The sequence below is a fragment of the Synchiropus splendidus genome, chromosome 7 (assembly GCF_027744825.2).
Source record: "Synchiropus splendidus isolate RoL2022-P1 chromosome 7, RoL_Sspl_1.0, whole genome shotgun sequence".
Classification (NCBI taxonomy): domain Eukaryota; kingdom Metazoa; phylum Chordata; class Actinopteri; order Syngnathiformes; family Callionymidae; genus Synchiropus; species Synchiropus splendidus.
In genome coordinates this window covers 27904914-27925003 of record NC_071340.1, presented here as the reverse complement: position 1 = coordinate 27925003, position 20090 = coordinate 27904914, and the positions used below count along the sequence as shown (strand labels likewise).

General features: G+C 54.2%; 1 protein-coding gene across 2 annotated transcripts in view; it reads right to left on the bottom strand.

Moving 5' to 3' along the window:
• Positions 1-15762: 15762 nt before the first annotated feature.
• Positions 15763-20090, bottom strand: part of edil3a (EGF-like repeats and discoidin I-like domains 3a) — a 61802-nt gene continuing 57474 nt past the window's right edge. For both annotated transcript variants that reach the window (XM_053870133.1, XM_053870134.1), the window contains one exon: positions 15763-17983. In XM_053870133.1, coding sequence (XP_053726108.1) covers positions 17834-17983 — 150 coding nt within the window. In that variant the 3' untranslated portion in view covers positions 15763-17833. The remainder of the gene's footprint in view (positions 17984-20090) is intronic.

Below are 20090 nucleotides of genomic sequence, written 5' to 3'. Positions count from 1 at the left end.
CTCAGGTGGGGGCGCTCTATGCGCAATAGCTGGTTTGTGACTCACGATGAAGCTCGTGTCAAGGAAGTTGTCATGAGCCTGTTTACCACCATCGCCTTGACCTCCTTATTCCTCTGTCACGAGTTGTCCTCACCACAGACTTGTGCTAGTCTGGGACGTGGTCAATATAAAAAAATGGTTTCCTGAACGATACAAAGCCAGAGTCGTGACAGTCCGACAGAGCAGACCTCCGCAAGCTCACCACATCTGCGTTCACCGTGAGGTTCATCAGACCAAGCGCTCGACCAGATTCAGGTGTTTACCACGAAAGAAGAGTCGATTCCGAGGAAAGCGAGGGCTTTGAAGCGTACATCGGTTAAGCTTGGTTCCAGCATGGCAGAGGGGGCCAGATGAGGGGAGGTCCTGCCCATCGAATCAGCTGCATGAACCCCGCGCGCTCTTCCAGCGTTGCTGGGAAAGTCTCACGCCGACACCAGCGGCTATTTCAAGGAATGGAACTGGAGACCTTTCATCATCGTGGATGGCGACACTTCCTGCCTCTGCTCCTCAAGCTTCACCTGCGGTGAGCCATGGTCCAGTTCCCATGTGGCGCGATAATGAAGGGGATTTGGAGGCAAATGCCAATAATCTTTTGATCCTAAACAGCAAGCTTTGATCTCCACACGTGCATGACATGGTCTTGGCCTTCAGGACATGACAATCCGAGTCAGGAATGTAACGGTGCAAGAGGAGGGAGAAGGTTCCAGACGACTGGGGAGGAGCCGTGCCTCAGCATGTGCATGAGAGTCATGGTTCAGCTGGAGACTTAGCCTCAGCGCAGGGCTCCCCTGGAACCTGCTGCGGCGGAGAGCATCCAGAGGCCAGATGGTGGGATCAAGTTCGTAAGTCAAGGCAAGCGACACCATTAAAAGCCCAAACCGAAGGTGCAAGACCGACACATGGCCAGTTGTGTCAAGCAAACACAGGAAGTGGTCAGGTGTGAGGGGACGTCCCGCTGGTACAGCAGTGGACGGCGCCAGGCCCTGGTGGAGCACTTACCGAGCAACGGCACAGGCCTGGCCTCACGAGGAAGTGGGGCAGTTTGTGTCTGAGATGAAGGTTCGATTCCCCCGCTCCTTCCTTGTGACACCGCTGGTTATTCCTGTGAATGGCTGGTGGCACTCGTGATGCTGGTCCTCCAGCTCACAGGGTTGGTGACTCTCTCCCATGAGCTTCCTGAGGGTGGCATGGTTCCACACTCCTCCGGCTCCACCTGGGGAGGGAGCGACGTCCCACTCTTGGAGGTGAAATGACTACTTTAATTACATTTCATTTTCCATTCAGCCTCAACATGACTCCTCAGCGTCAGGACTCCTTGGACCTCCCTCCAGCTGGGTGTCCAAAGGCAGAGGCCCGACTAGGCTTTTCTTCCACCCTGAGCCTTGACACCACCCTTTTCCCTCCGGTGACTCGTCTCAGGCCGGAGGAGGCGCAGCCACACGTGACTGACGCCATGTTCAGCTCCACAGGAACCTGAAGACGAGGCCAGGTCCTTCTCCACCAGAGAGTCTCCAGGTGATGCCGATTTTCAGTTCAGCGAGTTCAGAAAAGTCACGCGCCTCCTCTCATGTGTTGTGTCGGATGAGGAACAGGGACCTATGGCTCACATGTGGTGGAGGAAGTGCTGACACATCAGAAAAGCACATGACGGATGAAGAGAATCGACAGGCTTCCAAGCCGCAGCCTGTTCCTTTGGTGTAAAGTGAGGCCCTGAGCATCAAGGCTGCGTGTGAAGGCATCAGACTGAGGGTTGTGTGGGCTTCAAGACAAGCATGACTCGGCCGCAGCACTCCACACCTTTGCTAGCACTTACTCAGAAGAGTCCCACGTGTTGCTGGGCGCATTTCAGGTCAATTGACCCCACTCGTCCTGGACTCCATAACACGGCTGGACCCTTTCCTGCAGCACCCGGTGGTTCCTTGTAAAAAAAACCCACTGGAAAACGTCCACAAAACAAAGCACCAGCCACTTCAGGCATCTGTGAGGTTCTTCTGGGCCTCCAGACGCCGACGACAGGATCCAGGCTCTGGATGCTTGTCAGGACTGGACCTTCTGCTTCTGCGGCGACCAGTTAGAGAATAGCTGCAGATGTCAGGAGACATGCTGGGGTGCATGGTCCACGGTACACGGCAAATGCTGCCACTTTCGGTCCTGTCCGGGCTTTGACCTCTGACCTGTTCCTCCACAGGAAACTGTTTCAGCAGCAGGAAGTGTGTCTCTGAATATTTCTGAGCTTTTCGTTACATGGTGGACGACTTTCTTCTCCTGTTATTTTCACCAGCCGCCGCTGATGTGCGGTGCACAGTTCTCCTTCGTCGTATGGAACGTGGCCTCGCTCACTAGACTGAGAACACTGTTCTCAAGTGTGGACGGAGTTGCGACGTGGCCCTGTGAGTCAGCCGCTGCAGCTACAGTTGAATCAGGACCAGCCAAGAGGAGCAGGAACAGCCACTGAATGAAGGTGCTGGACATGACTGAGAGGCGACAGCTTCACTGTCAGCTGACGGCGTGACTGTGTGACTTCAATCCAAGAGAAACATGCGACCGGGCTGAATATCCAAGCGTACTGACGCGACGCTGCTGCACTCCAGGCCGCACCAGCAGGAATGAAGTACTTCTTCGTATGTGTGGTAGCAACACGTGTCATTCATCAGGACAGTGAGTGGAGTCATGAGCTTCGTAACAGTTCACAGGCGTGTCCGACCTGCGGAGGTGGCCAGAGCAGCAGAGTGAGGCAGCACGGCTAGTGTTGTCCCGCAGGCGTGATTTCAGGCTGCAGGTGACATGAGGAGGCCAGACCCAGGTCCAGTGGCTCGCACTTTCATCAAGCTGCTCTTCAGCGCCCCCGCCAGGCTCCTAGTTCTGATGGCAGGAGACGCAACTGCAGCACGCCATGTTCCCTCAGGGCTTCACGTGTCTTTTAAAAACCCAGCCTCTTGGCTTTCTCCCCTCACAGTGGGTTTGCAGGGGGATAAGCATTATTTCACCAGACTGTAAACACTTTATCGGCGCCTCATATGCCCTCGAACGGGAGGGTGAGAGGCCGCAATAATGGGTTTGTGAGTCTTATTGGTGCCAAATGTTTATAAGCAAAGGAGCGGGAGGGAGGGAGCTGTTCTGGTGTGCTGCGTGAGAAGAGTGAATCTAAGGACAACAGGGGACACTTGACCTGGCTGGGCTGCGTCGACCTTCACGCTGCTGAGCCCAGCAAGCATGCTGAACGTCCCTCAGGAGGGGACATCATTGGACGCCAACTTCAAAACAAATGCAGGGGCTGGAGAGGAGACCCTCCCTCTGTGGCACTGAAGACCCGGACACTGGAAGCTGCTTCAGACACACCTATTTGGATGGTCCACTGAGTTCATGCTGACCGTGGATTTATGTGCCATCAATACGACGGAAAACTCTCAGGGTGAGGAGGAATACTGACCCCTCTGATGACCATCAGTACAAACTCTTGGCATGTGGCCTTGGTTCTCATCGTTGCTGGCGTCGTAGTCTTCAGGGAATATTGAGGGTGGCACGAGTCAGAGAGGATGTGATGTGCTGAGCGTGAGCTGCTCGGGGGAGGTCTGCAGTCAGTGCTGCTCAGACTGACCATATGCTCTGGTCAACACGTCCATGAGGTGAGTGATGTTAACTGGCTTCACTTGGTTCAGGTTACACAGAAACTCAGTCCACGTTTGCCTGGCTGCAGCGAGGACCTGAGACCTGGGACCTGAAACAGGACCTGATGAAGAAAGTGACGGCTAATCAAAGAAATATATTCCAATGAAATGAGCACAGAGACTCTGCACTCATCTGTCCTCCAAACAGAAATATCACCTGATCACACGCGATAAAACAAAGCCGTCGGAATCACTTCTGTAATCTCCACACGCTAAGAGTCTGAACCCTGCAGCTAATACATGGATGTCTACAGGCTGAAGAGCAAAAGGCAGGAACACGAGGAGCGTGGTCGTACTGGCCGGCGAAAGGAAAGACGGTGAGGACAACACAGACATCAGCGAGCTCAGGCTGACTGGGAAGGTGTGGAGCAGTGTGAAGAAGAATGAAGCTCAACAGCTCTGGCCTGCTGTTTCACGGAGGAAAGCCTGCATCAGTGTTTCTGGGTGAATCCTCCCAAGGATTAGCTCTGCTTCTGCTGCGGCTCTTTTGACCGGTGGACTGAACCAGGCTAGCTTGTTTGAAGATAGGAGGACGCAACAATCATCCCGTGGAAGTATTATGGTCTGTCGGAAGCGGCGCAGAAGGAACCAGTGGGCGCCGGAGGAAAACAACTGCAGGCGCTGCCAACTTTCCAAGTGACATGGATTCCTGCAGGACGCCCTGCTGGCGTTTCCCTGGGAGCGGCACGTGGGAGCGCTGGCTGGATCAAAGGCCACGCTCATTCAGGGTTTCACTTTGTTCTTAAGCCACAGACTCCATGAAGGCTTGTGGTTGGCTCTGTCATGAGGATGGACCAGGTGAGCTGCTGTGCCCGAGCCAGGTGCCACCAAGCTTACGCTACTCCCGACTGGTGAAGGTCTCTCATGTGACTCTGTGTCCCACCACTGGACCATCACAGACACGTGCAGGGGAGCCGCCATTCGCTCGCCATCATGCGGCGTGGTCTCGCCGCCCTCTTCGCCTCCGCCTCATGACGTTGCGTGTGTATTCCGGCACTGAACTTCTCCCTCTGGTCTTCATCACACGGCCACTCCCCACGTGTCACCACCTCACCTCACCTACATACAACATGAGTTGAGTGACTCACTGACCCCATGACCTCGCAGCACAAATGACATGTTGGCCGCGCAGTGAACTCTGCGCAGGCGTGTTTACATGACCGTGTTGGACTGAAGGTTCCGTGGAAGCCTTTGTATTTGGTTCATTCTTCAGGTCTTTGACTGTGTTGTTGGTGTCAAAATCCCACCGTCACGTTCGGCTTCAATCCCACGGAGGCTGAGGGAGTTACGGCCATCGGTGCATGAGCTCACAAGGTCAAAGGTCGGAGCCCTCTGCAGTATTTGGGGACGGTGACAAAGCAGAGTCTGGCTCAATATTGACTCTGTCTCTTTGTAGCCGACATTCTTCTCACCGGGAGACGAGAGCGCGACTGAGCCGACCCGATCTGCGCCGCCATGTTTTCAGAGAAGCCCAGCCAAGTGTTGTGGATGACTTACTGGCTTCAGTTGGGCCTCAGTCGTGCTCTCTTCATGTCTTGGCCTCGGGTTAGACTCCCCCACTCACACAGGTGAGCTGAGCCTCAGCCTGAGCTTCACCTCCACCTGAGCTTCCAGTCTTAAAAGTGATTCATTAAGATGGATATGAAATATAGTCTCTCTTCTGTAATGAAGTGAAAACCATCGTGACCATTTCCAAAAACGAGGCGCAGTCTTTAGCAGCTCATCTGCAAGTGACTTTAGAAAGGCCAGTATTTCAGTGCATTAATATGTCAATGGTTTGAAAAGATTATGGAATGAAACGATGCAAAATCTCTGAAATATATATTTCTTGTTGAAAAAAGACAGAAGTGTCGGTAATATGGCTTTGCTCCTCTTCGCTGCTCCCACTGGAGGCTGGAGACCATCCCGGCAGACATTCCCACGCCGCCTGGGACTCCGTAAGCTTTTGGAGTGTGGGAGGAAACCGGAGTGCCTGAGAGAACCCAGGCGAGTCCACACAGCTGTGAGTGGCTTCAAGCTGGAGTGGGACGCGATGGCCCTTGTGCTGCGAGGCTCCCCAGCGCACCACCACTGCACTCATCCTACCAGGCCCACAGATCTGTTTTAGTCCGTCTTTAACATCCGCAGAGAACATCAGTCAGTCGTCACGTTCCAAGCCTCACATTCCAATGGGAGCTTGGTTGGAGTGGGCAAACAGTGGCGGCATCCATGTGCCTTGGTATTGAAAGCAAACGCAGGCATGACTCAGGTTAAAATTCGTTTGACCAGTTTTCACATTGAAAGTCCCATAATTCCTTCAGTCAGTCCCAGCTGCAGAGTCAGAGTGTGGACACTAGATGGCCTCATTGCACCCAGGAGCCGCCCCATCCTCCGTCCGTGGTGCGTCAACCTTCCAGACCAGGGCCGCCTCATGTCGGGACCTCTCATGACACCAGTCACTTGGACCCGCCCTGCTCCCCGGGACCTCCTCTGGAACACGGCATCACCTCGCCGTGCTCCCTGGCTCAGGTCATGGACCTCAGTGTGGTCAAGACGCAGCGTCTGCTCAGACGCGGATCCTGCAGCTCTGACTTCGCAGATATGTTGCACTCTCCTGCTCACCTTCCCGTCCTTCTTCTCGAGGCTTGTTATTTCACTGTAGACCTCTGACCCTGGGTCACGTCACAGCAGACAGCCTGCGCTAGCGTCCATCTCACAGAGGAAGACTCCCAGGCTTTCTGGATCTTGTCACGTGCCTCACCTTCTGCTGCAGCACAGTGAGTCTGAAGAATCAACAATGAACTCGACCATCTAAGAGGCGATTGTAGAAACAAACGTGTGTTCACGTCTCCCCGCGCCGTGGTGTCGCCACAGGAACTGCATGGTTCTGAGGGAAGAGCGTGAAGAGCAAGGCTACTGCAGCTGTCAGAAGTCAGGTCTGCAAAGCTCCCTGTCTGGTGACGTGGCTCACCAGCGTCAGACTCTTCCATCTTCTCCTGGTCTGTCAACCAGAGTCAGTCAGGCCCCTCATTCTTGCTCCGACGGGCCCCAGCAGCTGCATCAAGGTCACAAAAGAAACCAACTGAAGCCAAACAAAGGTCATCCTCAGAGGCTTCAGCGAGCGCAGACGCATGTTCCCCTCTCTCCAGCTGAGACACGCCTCTTCCTCTCTGAAGACCATGGTGAGCCACGGTCATGAAGCGGTCCGGGCCGCTGCCGGTCCACTGCTGTGCGTCATCTCTCCCACGATCCTTTGCTGGCGGCATGAACGAGCTCTGGGGACGTCCCTTCTAAGTGCATCCTCAGAAGTGTTGGCAGCCATCTTTGTTGTTATTCGTGGTCAGCCCTGCGCCCGCGGCCTGGACCGTGCTTGGGTTTACTCCAATGCAGCGCCGGCGACCAGGGCAGCTGCCTCCGTCTCAAGTTTAGGACCCACAGCTCAATATGTTCTGCCGTCAGAGTGAAGCTGGGCCATCCACCGAAGCGCCGCCAGAGCCGACCAGGCCTCGCACACCAGCCGCCAGACGCTTCTGCACAGCCCGTGTTTAGGCACAGGTCACGTGACGCCAGGCTCCAGTGGAGTGATGCCTGAAGGTGAGGGAGGATGAAGGGCGGCGCCACTGCTGTGACTCGCTGGAGACCAAGGCATGGTGCTGGGCTGGTCTGGGTCTTCACATCATCATTTATACACGCACTCACGAGTCATGACCAGCGCCTCACATGACTGACGCTGAAGCTCTGCTTCTCACTGCTCCTTCAGCTCCTAAATGCAGCACCGTGCACTCAGTCATGAAAGTGCTCTGCCTAAAAAAGTGCTGCCAGATTGAGCAAAAAAGAAGACAGCGGCAGCTTCACTGGCGGGATTGTCATTTCCCCACTTGCTTTCATTCACCCCGACTCAGGAAGCGCAGGAAACCACTGGCTCTTCATGTTGGACACACGCTCACAGGCACATAAAAAAGCAGCTCCATTTTACCAGGAGCATGAAAGGTTGTGGATCGTTCACGTGTTCGGTTCGGTTCTGTCATTCCACCCAGAGCGACTGGGCTTCAGTCGCCCTCGGCTCCAGCCGCTCAGCAGATGGACGCGCGCACGTGACAGGGGACATGTACGTGAGCCTCAGGGTTGGGGAGAGAGAGAGAGAGAGAAAAGCCTTTTATCGCCTCATTTCCATCTTTAGGACGCCTTGAGTCCCGTGGTTCTCTCTGGAAGGTTTTTTTTTTCCCCTCTGTAACAGTCCGTTGGCGTCGTTGTCCTTTTGAATGGAGTTTCCCGGACAAATCATGGATCTGGCTGCTTCAGCGGGTCCTAACTCAGGGCCACTCACGGAGCGGGGCCCTGCACGGTGATGCAGGTGAGAGGCCTCACAGAGGCACAGAGACAGGCTCCACGTCCAGTCATTTGGTCTATTGAAGCCATTGTTGTTTGGGTGGGGAAAGAAAAAACATCTCCTGATCGTCCAAACTGTGAACAGGTGACACACTAAAACTGTATTGTTGTCGAGCTTTGCTCATGGAATTCACTTCACAGGATTTTATGGAACTGGAGACTGGACATGGAGAATTATCCATATATCAATTTTCTTCATTTGAATGTTTTATGAAGCGCAACAGGGAGAGAAATATTTGTAGTCCAGATCAAATGTCTTGTGTTACTTAAAGTCTTACTTTTGTCCTCTTGTTTTTATGAAAAAAGGAAGTGCATTTTCAAATTGCCATGAGGCCAAATGAATGAATCAACAGATCAAAGGGGTCAATAAACAAAGCTGTTGATGAAGTCGACATGAAAGCCATTCAAAACGGTTCATCCAGCTGGAGGCGGGAAACATGCCACTGTTGCTAAATACCTGATGATTCCACGCTCCGGCGTGCGACCTGTCAGCACACTGTCTCCAGACCCATGTCAGACCCCCCTCCCTCGGCTGCGGCTCACCGTCAAACTGGCTTCACGGATGAAGAATGAAAAAGTGTGCCGTCACTCCCTTCAGCTGCTGCATGGCTGAGAGTGGCGGCCCCAGGGTTCAGGCTCCGGCCTGGATCCAGCGCTGTGGTGACAGTGAGCTCGGGTCGGTGCCGGCGCCAACATGGCGTCCGTCTCGCCTCCCGCACCACCTGCGAGCGGACCCCACCCTGCTCTGAGGCCCCAGCCTCCGTCTTCAACACGGTCACAGACTGAGCCGCAGCAAATCTGCGACAGGCTCCAGGCTCCTGAGTGTGAAAGCGTTTCTCAGTGTCAGATCCGGGTCCCTCTTTGACAAAGATCATTCCACTTGTGCGCGCAAACGTGTCCACGCTGAAGCCATTTCCAGTGCTGTGGTGTCACTTGTCCCGCCGCCGCCGCCTTGGGATTTAGCTTTGGAAAACTCTTGAAGGAGGTGGGACTTTTGAGTCCGCTCCCCCCAGAGCTGGCACTGAAAACGCCGTCGGCCATCAAATGCAAACTAGAAGGTGGCGCCTCGCCTGTCGCTGCTCCGTCTGCTTTACGCCAGACACAGTAGACCAACCTCCTACACTTCACTGGGACCCAGGCAGTGTGCCCCACTGTCTACTGCAGCACACACCAGTGCAAAGCTTCAGTCGGCCAGGCCTGCTGGTGGCCACCAGGGGGCAGTAGCAACACTCTGCAGCTGCAGGACAGAAGGCACCTTCACCTTCCTCTGCCACACAAAACATCATGACGACATGACGTCAGAGCTACAGAGTCGGGTAATTCGCCACATCCAGATGATTTTAAAAAACGTGTCCTTCTTCCCCTCCATTCTTTAATGGTATAACTAGGTTTATTTGATAGATTCATCGATCTGATCTGTCCGACACCAGGCCACCGTGCTGTCAGCCGGCCCCCTCTCTGCTCACTCGTCTCTCGCACACGTGAGCGTCCACCTGCTGAACAGGTGACTGGCGCGCCACGATAGTGAAAGCACATGCAGATGTGTTTGCTTCTGGGAAAGGGGGCAACAATAGCAACGTGCTATGATCATGGACTGCCTGAGCTCGAGGATGAGCTGAGCTCCAAACGCTGCAGAAGAGGGCAAAATACCAGCTGTGCCTCAGAACTCCTCTCTCCACCGGCTGGACATTGTTCATCCAAGTCTCCAGTGCAGGAAGTGCTGGCCTTCACTCTTCCGCTTCTCTCTCCGTCACAGACAGAGAAGAGCCGCGAGGCTCCATGCCACCGTTCCTACGTCCGTTCTCCATCATGAGACGGCGGGATTGGGGCGGCTGGTGGAGCCCCTCAGCTCATGTGTTGGATTGCTGCGGAGACAGAAACTGCAGCCCGCGCTGAAAACAAAGCGCTGATCAAGTCATGACAAGTGAGTGCAGCAGCATGAAGAGAAGATCAAGTTGGAGAGCACTTCGCTCCTTCCTCTGCGGCTCCAACACTGGATGCTGGTGTGTCTCTGAATCTCACCACCACACGTGGCTGCGGCGATGGAGGGCTTTCAAAAGTGCCAGTGTTCTCCCGCCTGCTTCAGGACCAGGACTCAGTCAAATCCAACATGTTGGAAGAACTTTCCGAGGCAGTTCATATGGATTGGGTCATGTGGGAGAGGACCGTGCAGCGTTTGGACTGAGATCATTTCGACGCCCGGCGAGCTGCCAGGCTGATGTGAGGCGGCGGGAAACTTGCCGTCAGAGGAGGAGATGCTGCTGCTGCTGCTGCTGCCTTTACGGCTCGAAGCCACGTGACTCGCTGCCTCCCCACAAGACAGAGGCTCGCGCTTGCTTCTGGGAAGATATCGGAAGGCCACAGGCTGTGGTGGCGAAGGACAAGAGTCAAGACAATGGCAGGTCTGGAGATGATGAGAGGAGCAAGTCTTTTCACGAGGACGTCAGGTGGAAGCATGGCGCCTTCATAATTCAGCTCACACCTGTCTTTCTTCACAAGGCGGATGGTGACCTCAGCGTCACTGACCGCTGTACCTGATCATCATCACCCCAGACCGTCTCTGAAGATGTCCATGTGAATATCATCTGCTGACCTCTGAAGCTTGAGAGTTGCTTGTGACCCGCTGAGGCTGGAAATGACCCCCCGCTGTGGTGAGGTGGCGGCTGACCCTGGAAGCCGCCCGGAGACTGGTACATGGAATGGTCACGTGATGACGCGGAACCTCGCAGGTGTTTCACATCATGTTCCTGCCGCACCGGCGTCACTAGAGTTTCCCAGTGCCGGCCACATCTGGTGCTACAGTCCGTCTCCACTGTCGGACCAGCTTTCTAGTGTAAAACAGGCCACGTAACGCAGGAGTCTGGACGCGACCCTGGCACAGAGACTCAGGCGGGCCTGGACGTTACCTCCCCTCCACCCTGCAGGTGTGGTTGCACTCGGATGACTCCTCTGTGCACTGCTCTGCTGTCCTTTTGAAGGCTGACTATATTTCCAGTGATAAAACTGAGATGAGACCAGTGAATATCCCTTCATTTTCTTCCCTCCGTCGCCAGCTTCTCGTGTTTCCATGACACGCTGCTCACCACCGTCAGCAACAGCAGTCCATCCATCCAAATGACACGCTGCAGCTCGGTCCAGCCTCACTGGCGCTCCGCACTATGTTACCTTGTATTGTTTACATCAGAGAAATATTATGGCGTCTGCAAAAGTATGGCTCTTCATGCTCAGGTTACGCCGTCAACACGGAGGCTCGTGTTCATTCTACTGCACTTGCTGCGCAGGTTGAGTATGTGCTCTTTATGTGTCCGGTTCATCAGTCAACGTAATGCGCATCACTGGAACACAGTTGTCGTGCTGAGACATTCTGGCTCTTTCGCATCGCTCAGTCACTTGTGCTTGCCTCCGTGGGCGGGCGGTCTCTTCCTCTTCTCTTAGTCAGGAACGCAGCTGAAGAGCCACACGGAGCTGTTGGACGTCAGGCGAGCTGTGCAGAAGGTCTTCCCCAGGCTTGTGTGCAGACGAGAGGAGAGCACTGAGCCAGACTGCCCGCGACTTCCACCTGATCAATCGCCATGTTGGGAGACGCCGGGTCGAGTCCCTCAGTCAGCTGACCTCAAGAGCCTTGAGCTTCATTTGTCACCCTGCTGCAGACATTCAACAGGCGTTTCCTCCCTCTGCTCCGCGTTGTGGTGTCGCTGAAAACGTTTCAGCTCACTAGCATCATGTGGATTCTGGGGTTCAACTGACTGCGTCATCAGCTGGATACAAACACCGCAACCGAGCTGCAGTTACGATGGAATTCAACCATATCTCTCTGCTTAGAATGTCCTTGAGCTTCTGATCCTGAATCAGATACCAGGTCACCCTTGAGATAACGGCGTGCCGCTACATCAGATATCTCCCGGTCCACGCTGACGTCAGAGGAGGTCACGCAGCAACACACCGACCGTGCGCGGACACTGCTCGCCAACATGGCCGCAGGGTTGCTGCTGCTGCTGCTGCTGGTGCTGGTTCCTCGGACCTTTTCTTCAGAACACAGCAGGGAGGAATGTTTTCCTCCTCAAAGCCTCCTGGCAGGTTGGAGCTGCTTCAACAGGTGACTTGTTTTAGCATCAAGGGCGGACCAAGTCTGCGGCAGGTGGAAATCACGAAGGAAATGGTGTCCTTCCTGGGTCTCACTCAGGCTAAAGGGGCCGCTGCTTCCTGCTGGAGAAGGAGAGGAGAGCGTCACCTCCAGAGGCGGCGGCTGTGATGAGCAGGCAAGCGTCGGCCTTCAGACTGGTCCTTGGCTGAGACTCAAAGCAAAGAGCTGGGGAGGAAAGTAAGCTGCTCTCCAGGTGTCCCAGAGACATCAGACCGGGGCTCAACACAGGTGCCAGTCTGAACCCTTACTGTCTTCTGGTATGGGCCTGAGGAACTTCCAGGGTTCCAGCTGAATTCAGCGATCCAGCCAGACAGTCTCCTCCACAACACGCCGAGTTCAGTTCCACGGGGGTGGATGCCACGCTCCTCACACCTTTGGATGGGCGCAGCAGGGGTCACACAGAGGGAGCCCAGTCCCCAAATATGTTAGCCCTGCAGGTACTATTGCAGGGAGCAAGGTGCCATTTGTAGCCTTCAACAGCCGAACGTGGAGAGACACGAAGCATTGCCAGTGAAACACATGACTGCTACAAAGACACCAAGCTCAGGAGTGGCTCCTTCAGGGAGCTCCGCTGGTGAGATTTCCCTTTAATTGGGCCCGCAGAGAACATGAATATTTATAGTCACAGTCAGAGGGGTAGTCCGCGCATGTTGGCTCCCCTCTCACAGACCGGATCCTGAAAACAGCAGAGAGGCGGCGGCTCTTTCTGAAGCTCCTGAAGTGAAGAGAGAGCCTGCCCTCTGTGAGCCGGCTCAACTCTCAGGGTGGTTCTTCTTCTTCTTAGGCACCAGACTTGACAAATGGCCAAACATTCCACAGAAACTAGTGGGAAATCATTTGCGCCCTGAATCCTGGGGATCCGCAGCCAAGACTCAGAGACTGCAGCCATTTTAGCTAGAGCATGTGCTCTGGCGGTGAAATATCATTGGCTTCCTCACGACTACCACGTCGCCCCGATGGAATCTGCCCAGGAAATGTTGTTAACAGGCAGGAAGATAAAGGTCGGCACCAACATCCACTCTCTGGTGCAGGAAGCCTTGGAAGCCTTGCCTTTTGTAAGCACCATTCTGCCTTCCAAGAAGAAACCCACGTGATGCTGCCTTCAATAGCAGTGTGCCATGAGGCTCCAGCGACACCGAGCCGCGTCTTGGTCACACCGCTCCTCACTGGAGCCTGGATGATGAATGATGAGGATGGCTGATGCTAATGCTTCAGCATGTTCCAGCTGAGTCGTGATGATGTATGGAAGACACTCTGAACCCAAGTAGCAACTGGAGGAAAACAAATGTGCTGCAGTCTGCAGTGTGGGCCCAAGTTCTTGACCTGTGGCCTGCAGGCACCCCAACACCCAGCTGGTCCATACTGTGGCACAAGTCGACAACAAGTCATCCATCATGCTCACATCTCCTGAGCTCCAGAGGCTAAACAAATCCGAATCATTGCATTAAAAATGAATCAAATAAGTGCAATGTGTTGGCGTAGCCGAGCCTGCTAGCATAGCAACAGCCATAGCGCCGCCTCCAGCATAAGCATGGGCTCCAGCGTCTTCCAACAAAACAGCAAGAGTTAGCATGTTAGCGTCATCAAGCCATGAGGCCGGCGCAGGCTCAACACACATAACACAGACGAGCCGTCGCTAACAAAGAGTGGTGTTTTTCCTCCGGCTCTGCACCAAGCGAGTCACTTCCTCTTCCTTTAAAAGAGTCGAAGCTTGAGCTGATTTGAAACGGTTTACTGCAACCTTAAGCTCAAGTTCAGTTCAGAGTCTAGTTTCGACCAGTGGTTCTCAACCAGAGGGTCGGGGCCCATGGTGGGATCACGGGCGCCCCCGAGAGGGCCGCTAGAAGTGTTTGTGTTTCCCACCTCTGGGCCGTGAGACGCTCACTTCTGATCCATGAGCCACGTGTGGTGGCAGCAGTGAGTCAGTGAACTGACTTGACAGCTGCTCATCTGTGAGAGTCACCAACTACGGAGGAGTCCTTGGAAAGAAACAATGATGAAGAAAGTGATGGCGCCCCCTACAGTGAACACTGTTCATGAAAGCACCTGTTGAAGTGGTTTTGAAATGGTGATACTTTTATTTACTCTTCACTTATATCTTCTTTGGAGTTTAAAATAAACTATATATATATTATTTTTATTCTTGATATTCATGGTTTTATTATATTTATTTTATTCAGGACGTCATTCATTTTTTTTCCAATTTTCATGTAAAGTGTATTTTTTTTGTCTTTAGTTAATGTGATGAACTATCATGAAAGCTAAGCTAAGGTGACCCAAGAGCAGATGACTCCAAACTCACAGAGGACTCGGATGAGCGAGAGTTCTGTTAGCAGACTATTACAATGAACAAGTAAACAATACACAGACAATAATAAATAAATAAACTGAGGGCGACGACACCAAAGTGGAGCGCGGAGAACAACACACGAAGGGAGAGGGAAAAAATGAAAACAGAAAACAGGCGTGAGATGCACAGCGCTACAGACAGGGACAACAGAAAACTATGCACTTGGCTATAACTCTGAGGAGGCTAATACAAAACTAAAGACGCTCGGTAGAGGTGAAGACACACTCTAACCGAGGAAATAAGCAGCACGCAGGCTGAACTAAAGTAGCGAGGAACAGACACTCGAGGAAGCTAACACGGAGCTAATGACAGGGAGCGAGCGATAGGAGCGCTAGATACAGCGGGAAGAGAGACGAAGGTGACAGAAGGAGGAGATGAACACAGAGCAAAACAGAGAGATAAACAGGGTCACAAGCAAACGGAGCAATCGAGAGAGAACGTACCACGAGAACAACAGACGATCATCTGGCAGCACATGCTGCCTCTCCAGCTGTATTAATCTCTGCAGAGGCAATCAGTGGAATAAGAAGCAGCTGCGCTGCCATGAAGCTGGAGGGGAGCAGGAAAACAAGGAACCGGAGCACAGGAAGTGACAAAGTCAAAGCACGAACCACGACATGAACTTGCACCTGCTTCTGCTGCTGGTCGGACTTTTCCATGACAAAGATCACATGGTTTCATGTCTCATGTTTACGTGTGAGTAGATGAAATATGGTTGTTGATCACAGATGAAGTCAGATATGCTGGAGTGTGGGTCTGAGCCCCGGGTCTGTTCTGGGACTGAGATCAGAAAGGTTCAGAGCGACAGGTGTAATTCATCACGGTTTCATCCATCGGTCAGCGTCTCGCGTGAGCAGCAGGCGAGCGTGCGGTGCGGTGCGGTGCGCTGAGCTCCGGCTCCCCACTGGAGGCCTGACTCGGGCGGAGGTCACGTTCACCTCCCGCTGCGCTGAGCCTTGGAGGTGGATCAGTGGGAGTCAGCGCAGGAGGAGTGTTTGTCCGGATGGTGTCATGCATGCTGACGTGTAACAACACCGCCGGTCACGTCTGCTGCTCCTCCTCCGTCAGTGAAGGAGAGCAGTCCACAGCTGGAGCTGGTTAAATCCACGGTTTTATGGTCAGGGTGTAAAAAGTCAACAGTGCTCGGCCTGCACTCGGGGACGACTCACTTCATGGACTGGAGGCATTTTCCTTCTGGAAGAGGCTGGGTCGTCATTTTGAATCTTTGGGCCCATTGACCCTGCGACAGATGTCAGCTTGTTTCTTGCGCTGGCTCCAGTTGAAGTGAAGTTGATCTGCGCACGTCACACTGCTCGTGACTTCATCCGTCGATTGTGCTGTGATATCAGACACCAGGGTGGTGAGGTGTCCTGAGCTGCTCGACCGTCCTCATCCCAAATGGAAGTGAAAGAAACAACATGAAAACTATTCTTTCACAGAGAACTTTTTATTTGTCAAAGAGAAACAGCTGCTGAAGCATCATCTTCTCGCTCTGTACACGTTGGTCTCCACTGCCAGCGCAGAACGTCGACCAGCAGCAGAACCTATTTCCATGAATCTGATTGGCCGAGCCACTGTGACGCAACAGTACAGGACAAGGTGACGCCTGTCTCCCCTTAATATTGGTTACACATGAGATGGACGTTTACGAAGCACGAGACGACGAGGACCAAGGTTGGGCTCTTTGTGATACAAAAGAAAGTGCTCTTCTCTTTTTACAGTTTCATGCAGATGTTCCCAAGGTTCTCAAGCTCTTGGGACGTGGGCGCTTCACTCCACCGTCCTGGACCCGTGGCGATGATTCACTCCTGTCTCCGGAGCAGCGCTGCTCCAGAGTCAGAGCAGAGTCACTCACTCTGGAGCAGCGGGACTCCAGGCCAACTGCTCGCGTCTCGCCTGTTGTGTGAAGCGCACGTGCTCCACCAGGCTCATTCGCACGTCAGGGCTTCTGATCAAACGGTTCATCGGGATATAAATATGATAAATACAAGAGCAGCATCCAAAGGAAAATATATTCAACATTGTTATCCTCCCTTCTCTTGATCATAGGTGCTTTATTTATCATGAGCAGCACGTTCATTGGTTCATGTGAGCAGCTGTGAGAAGCCCGGCTGGGTTCGGCTCCGCTGGAGACCAGGAACAGGCACGCGCGCGCGCGCGCACCACTACAGACCCGCCACTCCTTCACTGCTGCGCAGTAATGGATCATACGCTGCTTCTCCACATCTGAGGGGGTGCTTCCTTCATGAGTCCCCTCATCTGAAGTCTCAGGGGATCAGCTGCCGCCGTCACCTCTCACCTCCTCCTGAGATGGAACAGCCGCTATACGGCTGCAGCCGTCCCAGAAACCAGCGCACGGACGCCTGTAGAGCTTCATTCAGCAGAACTGAAGTGAGCTCCGTGCTTGACTCCATCAGCCTGGAGGTGAGTTTGGTGCGGGACCAAGTGTCTGTCCCAGACACAGACACCACCGCTTCCCCTCGGATCGTGACGCGTGTGGTGAAGCTGTGTGTCTTTAGACGCATTACACTCCCAAACATCTCCATCACACACCTCTGGTGAACGTCCGCCTCAAACCACGTGACTGACACGCACGCACGCACGCACGCACGATGTGGAAAGGTGGCGACAGTACATGATCGATCCTGAGCTTCTGACTTGACCGACTTCCCAGACAACACTTCAGCGTTTGACCTTGTGGACATTAAATAAGTACGGAGAAGTGAGCGGATGCAAATGCTGTCGAAGGCCAGGAGCGCCACGCCAACAGCTGAGCGCTCACTCCTCCGTAGGTCCCTCGCTTGAGTCAGAATACACATGAAGAAATCACGCACCATGCAGTGTGTCGTCTTTTACATGGTGTACACAACACTGTGGTCGTGAGGCCGAGTGAGCCGAGAGCTGGTGGGAAGCAAAGCTGGAGCATGTAGCAAGGTGTTGGATGGGTGCGCGCCACGTGGCTCCAGCGACGCTGCAGTCCTGACCTGCCGTGGTTTCTCCGGTTCTTCAAAAGTGACACTGTACAACAGCTCGCCCCGCCCCCTCCCATGTAGGCTCCAGACAGGACGGCACGCCTCCCAATGGACAGACAGAGGACACATTGAAATAAGGGGAACAGAGGGGTGAAACAGTGGGGGCTTCAAATGGTCGTACAAAAGAACAAACAGCAACGCACTAGAACTCAACACACAAATTCTTGGAAAATCCACTGGAAACTTCTTTATACATGGTGCACAGTTCCTCTGGCCAGATGCTGCGCTGCCTTCACTCTTGCTCCGTGCATCCCAGTACTTCTGCACGCAAGGTGATCCTGCCGTACCACGACCAGGGCAGGAGCCGCAGGAACCTGGCGTAGATGGGGGGGTCGATGACGTTCTTCCTGTGCGTGTCGTTGTCAAAGTTTCCCTGGAAGACCTGCGCAGACAGAAGCCACTTCAGTTCAGGGCTGTCAGAGGAATGGAGGGAGACGGACGGACGGCCGGCTGGAACAAAGCACCGGCCGTCGCCCCGCCGCCCCTATTGACTGACAATAATGACCCATTAGGTGAAGCGGGATCGTTTCCGCCGGCACAGCACGTGGCCTTTTCTTTGGCCGTTTGCCGTCCGCAGACCAAGGAAGACATTCTCCGTCCCAAGGCCTCAATATCAGCAGGGGGAGTTTGTGTGGGGCGCTGTCGTGGACACACGGAGCAGGGTTGGGACGGAGAGCACATTTGCACATGCAGCCCATCCCCTATTCTTTTGGAAGCCAGAGCCACAGCTCACATGCGCCTCTGGTGACGCTCAGACTGTTGGTTCCGCATGAGAAGATGGGAAACGTTTCATCCATCCAGTTCATTCATGAAGACTCGGGCTGTCAATCCATCACACAGGTAAATCTGGGTTCATCGCACTGAAGCCCAGCTAACTCACCATCAGTGAACACTGACGTGTTGAACCTGTTCTACATGCAGCCTGAAGGGAGACCTTCCTGAGGACGGAGGGAGCGCTCCAGAGAATCACACAAGGCCCAACAACAGGCTGACAGCACAGCACTGGACGCGTGAATGGCCCCTGTCGCGTTGACAAGATCTACATTGACACCACATGACTCATTACTGGAGAGTGAACTCTGAGATGAGATGAGATGAATGCAGCAAAACTGACACTTATGGAACCAAGAGGAGCAGTAAAGGACGGCACAGTGAACGGCAAAGGCCAACAGAGTGGCTGGAAGACAGTCGTGTGTCGGGAGTCTGGACAGTGGGCCAGCCACTGTGCTTCAGCGCTGCCAGGCCATCACAGGGCAGAGCGCAGCTCGCGTGTCGGCTCCACAGCCAAGCCAACCCCTGACCCGCCCGCACTGCTGAGGTCCAGCCTTCACAGCAGACGCTCGCAGGGCGCGTCTCAGGTACCGGGCCACGGTCCGCACCGAGTTGAGCCTGGTCAGCACAGCTCAGGTCAGCAGGTCTTGTTGCCTCCTCCGCTGTGAGTCTGCTAAAGCTGCTCCTCACTGAAAGGTCCAGAGCTTCCTACATCTCCACCCAGAAGCATGAATGCTGCTCTCTTCACACGGCAGCGAAGCCTGTCGCTCAACGTGAGCTACTGCAGCACATCAGCACACACATCAGGTCTTCCAGAAGAAGTGCACCAGGGTTCGCTCTGAAGCAGAAAAGTGACATGTGCTCTTCACTCAGTTGCAGTCAACCGTCACAGAGTGTTCTGAGCAGCTTCCCTTTATTATTGCACCGCAGAGTTAAACACAGAATGATACGCCCAGAAAGCTTCTGACTGAGGAGCAGACTGTTCCAAAGATAACATCTAAAGCTTTGTTTCAGAGAGTGTGTGTGAGCGGTTGGAACAGCGGCCTGGTCTGTTGTCAGGAGGAGGTCCGCCTGGGCCCGACCCGCCCTCCGCGTGTCGCCCCAGTGAAGGAGGGAAGTCCTGACTGTAAATATTGGCACGTGGGACGAAGCAACGACATGTGGGGAGGCGGAGCACGTCAGCGCCGGGGCGGGGAAGGAGTCAGGTGGAAACAGAAACACGGAGGCCTGAGCTTGGCAACAGGTCTGTGAGCTGAGAAAGACAAACAGGACACGAGCCACAGTCGGAGCACATCTGTATTCTGCCACAGGCTCCGCTCTCCATCCAGACGCCACACAGGAGAGGCGTGCGCAGCTGAGGAGAATGCTCAGATGCTTCCGCCTGAGCCGGCAACACACACACACACACACACACACCTGGGGGACCAGCCGCGTCCTCCGGCATCAACGGCTGCTGCGGCTGACTGAAGGGGGGAAACACCTTGAAGAATGATACACGTGAAGAGCCCCTGGGCCCCTTCCTCCCTCAGAAGGGTGGGTGCACACGCCCTTCCTTCAGAGCCAGTACACACACACACACACACAGTGCTGGGTGCTCTGGAAACACAGGCGCTGCTCACAGTTCCTCCTCCACCCAGGTCCTCAGCTGCTCCACGTCCGACCTCCACACTGAAGGGTGTTTTAACAGCAGTGCTGACGCAGCCCGGCAGAAATACCTG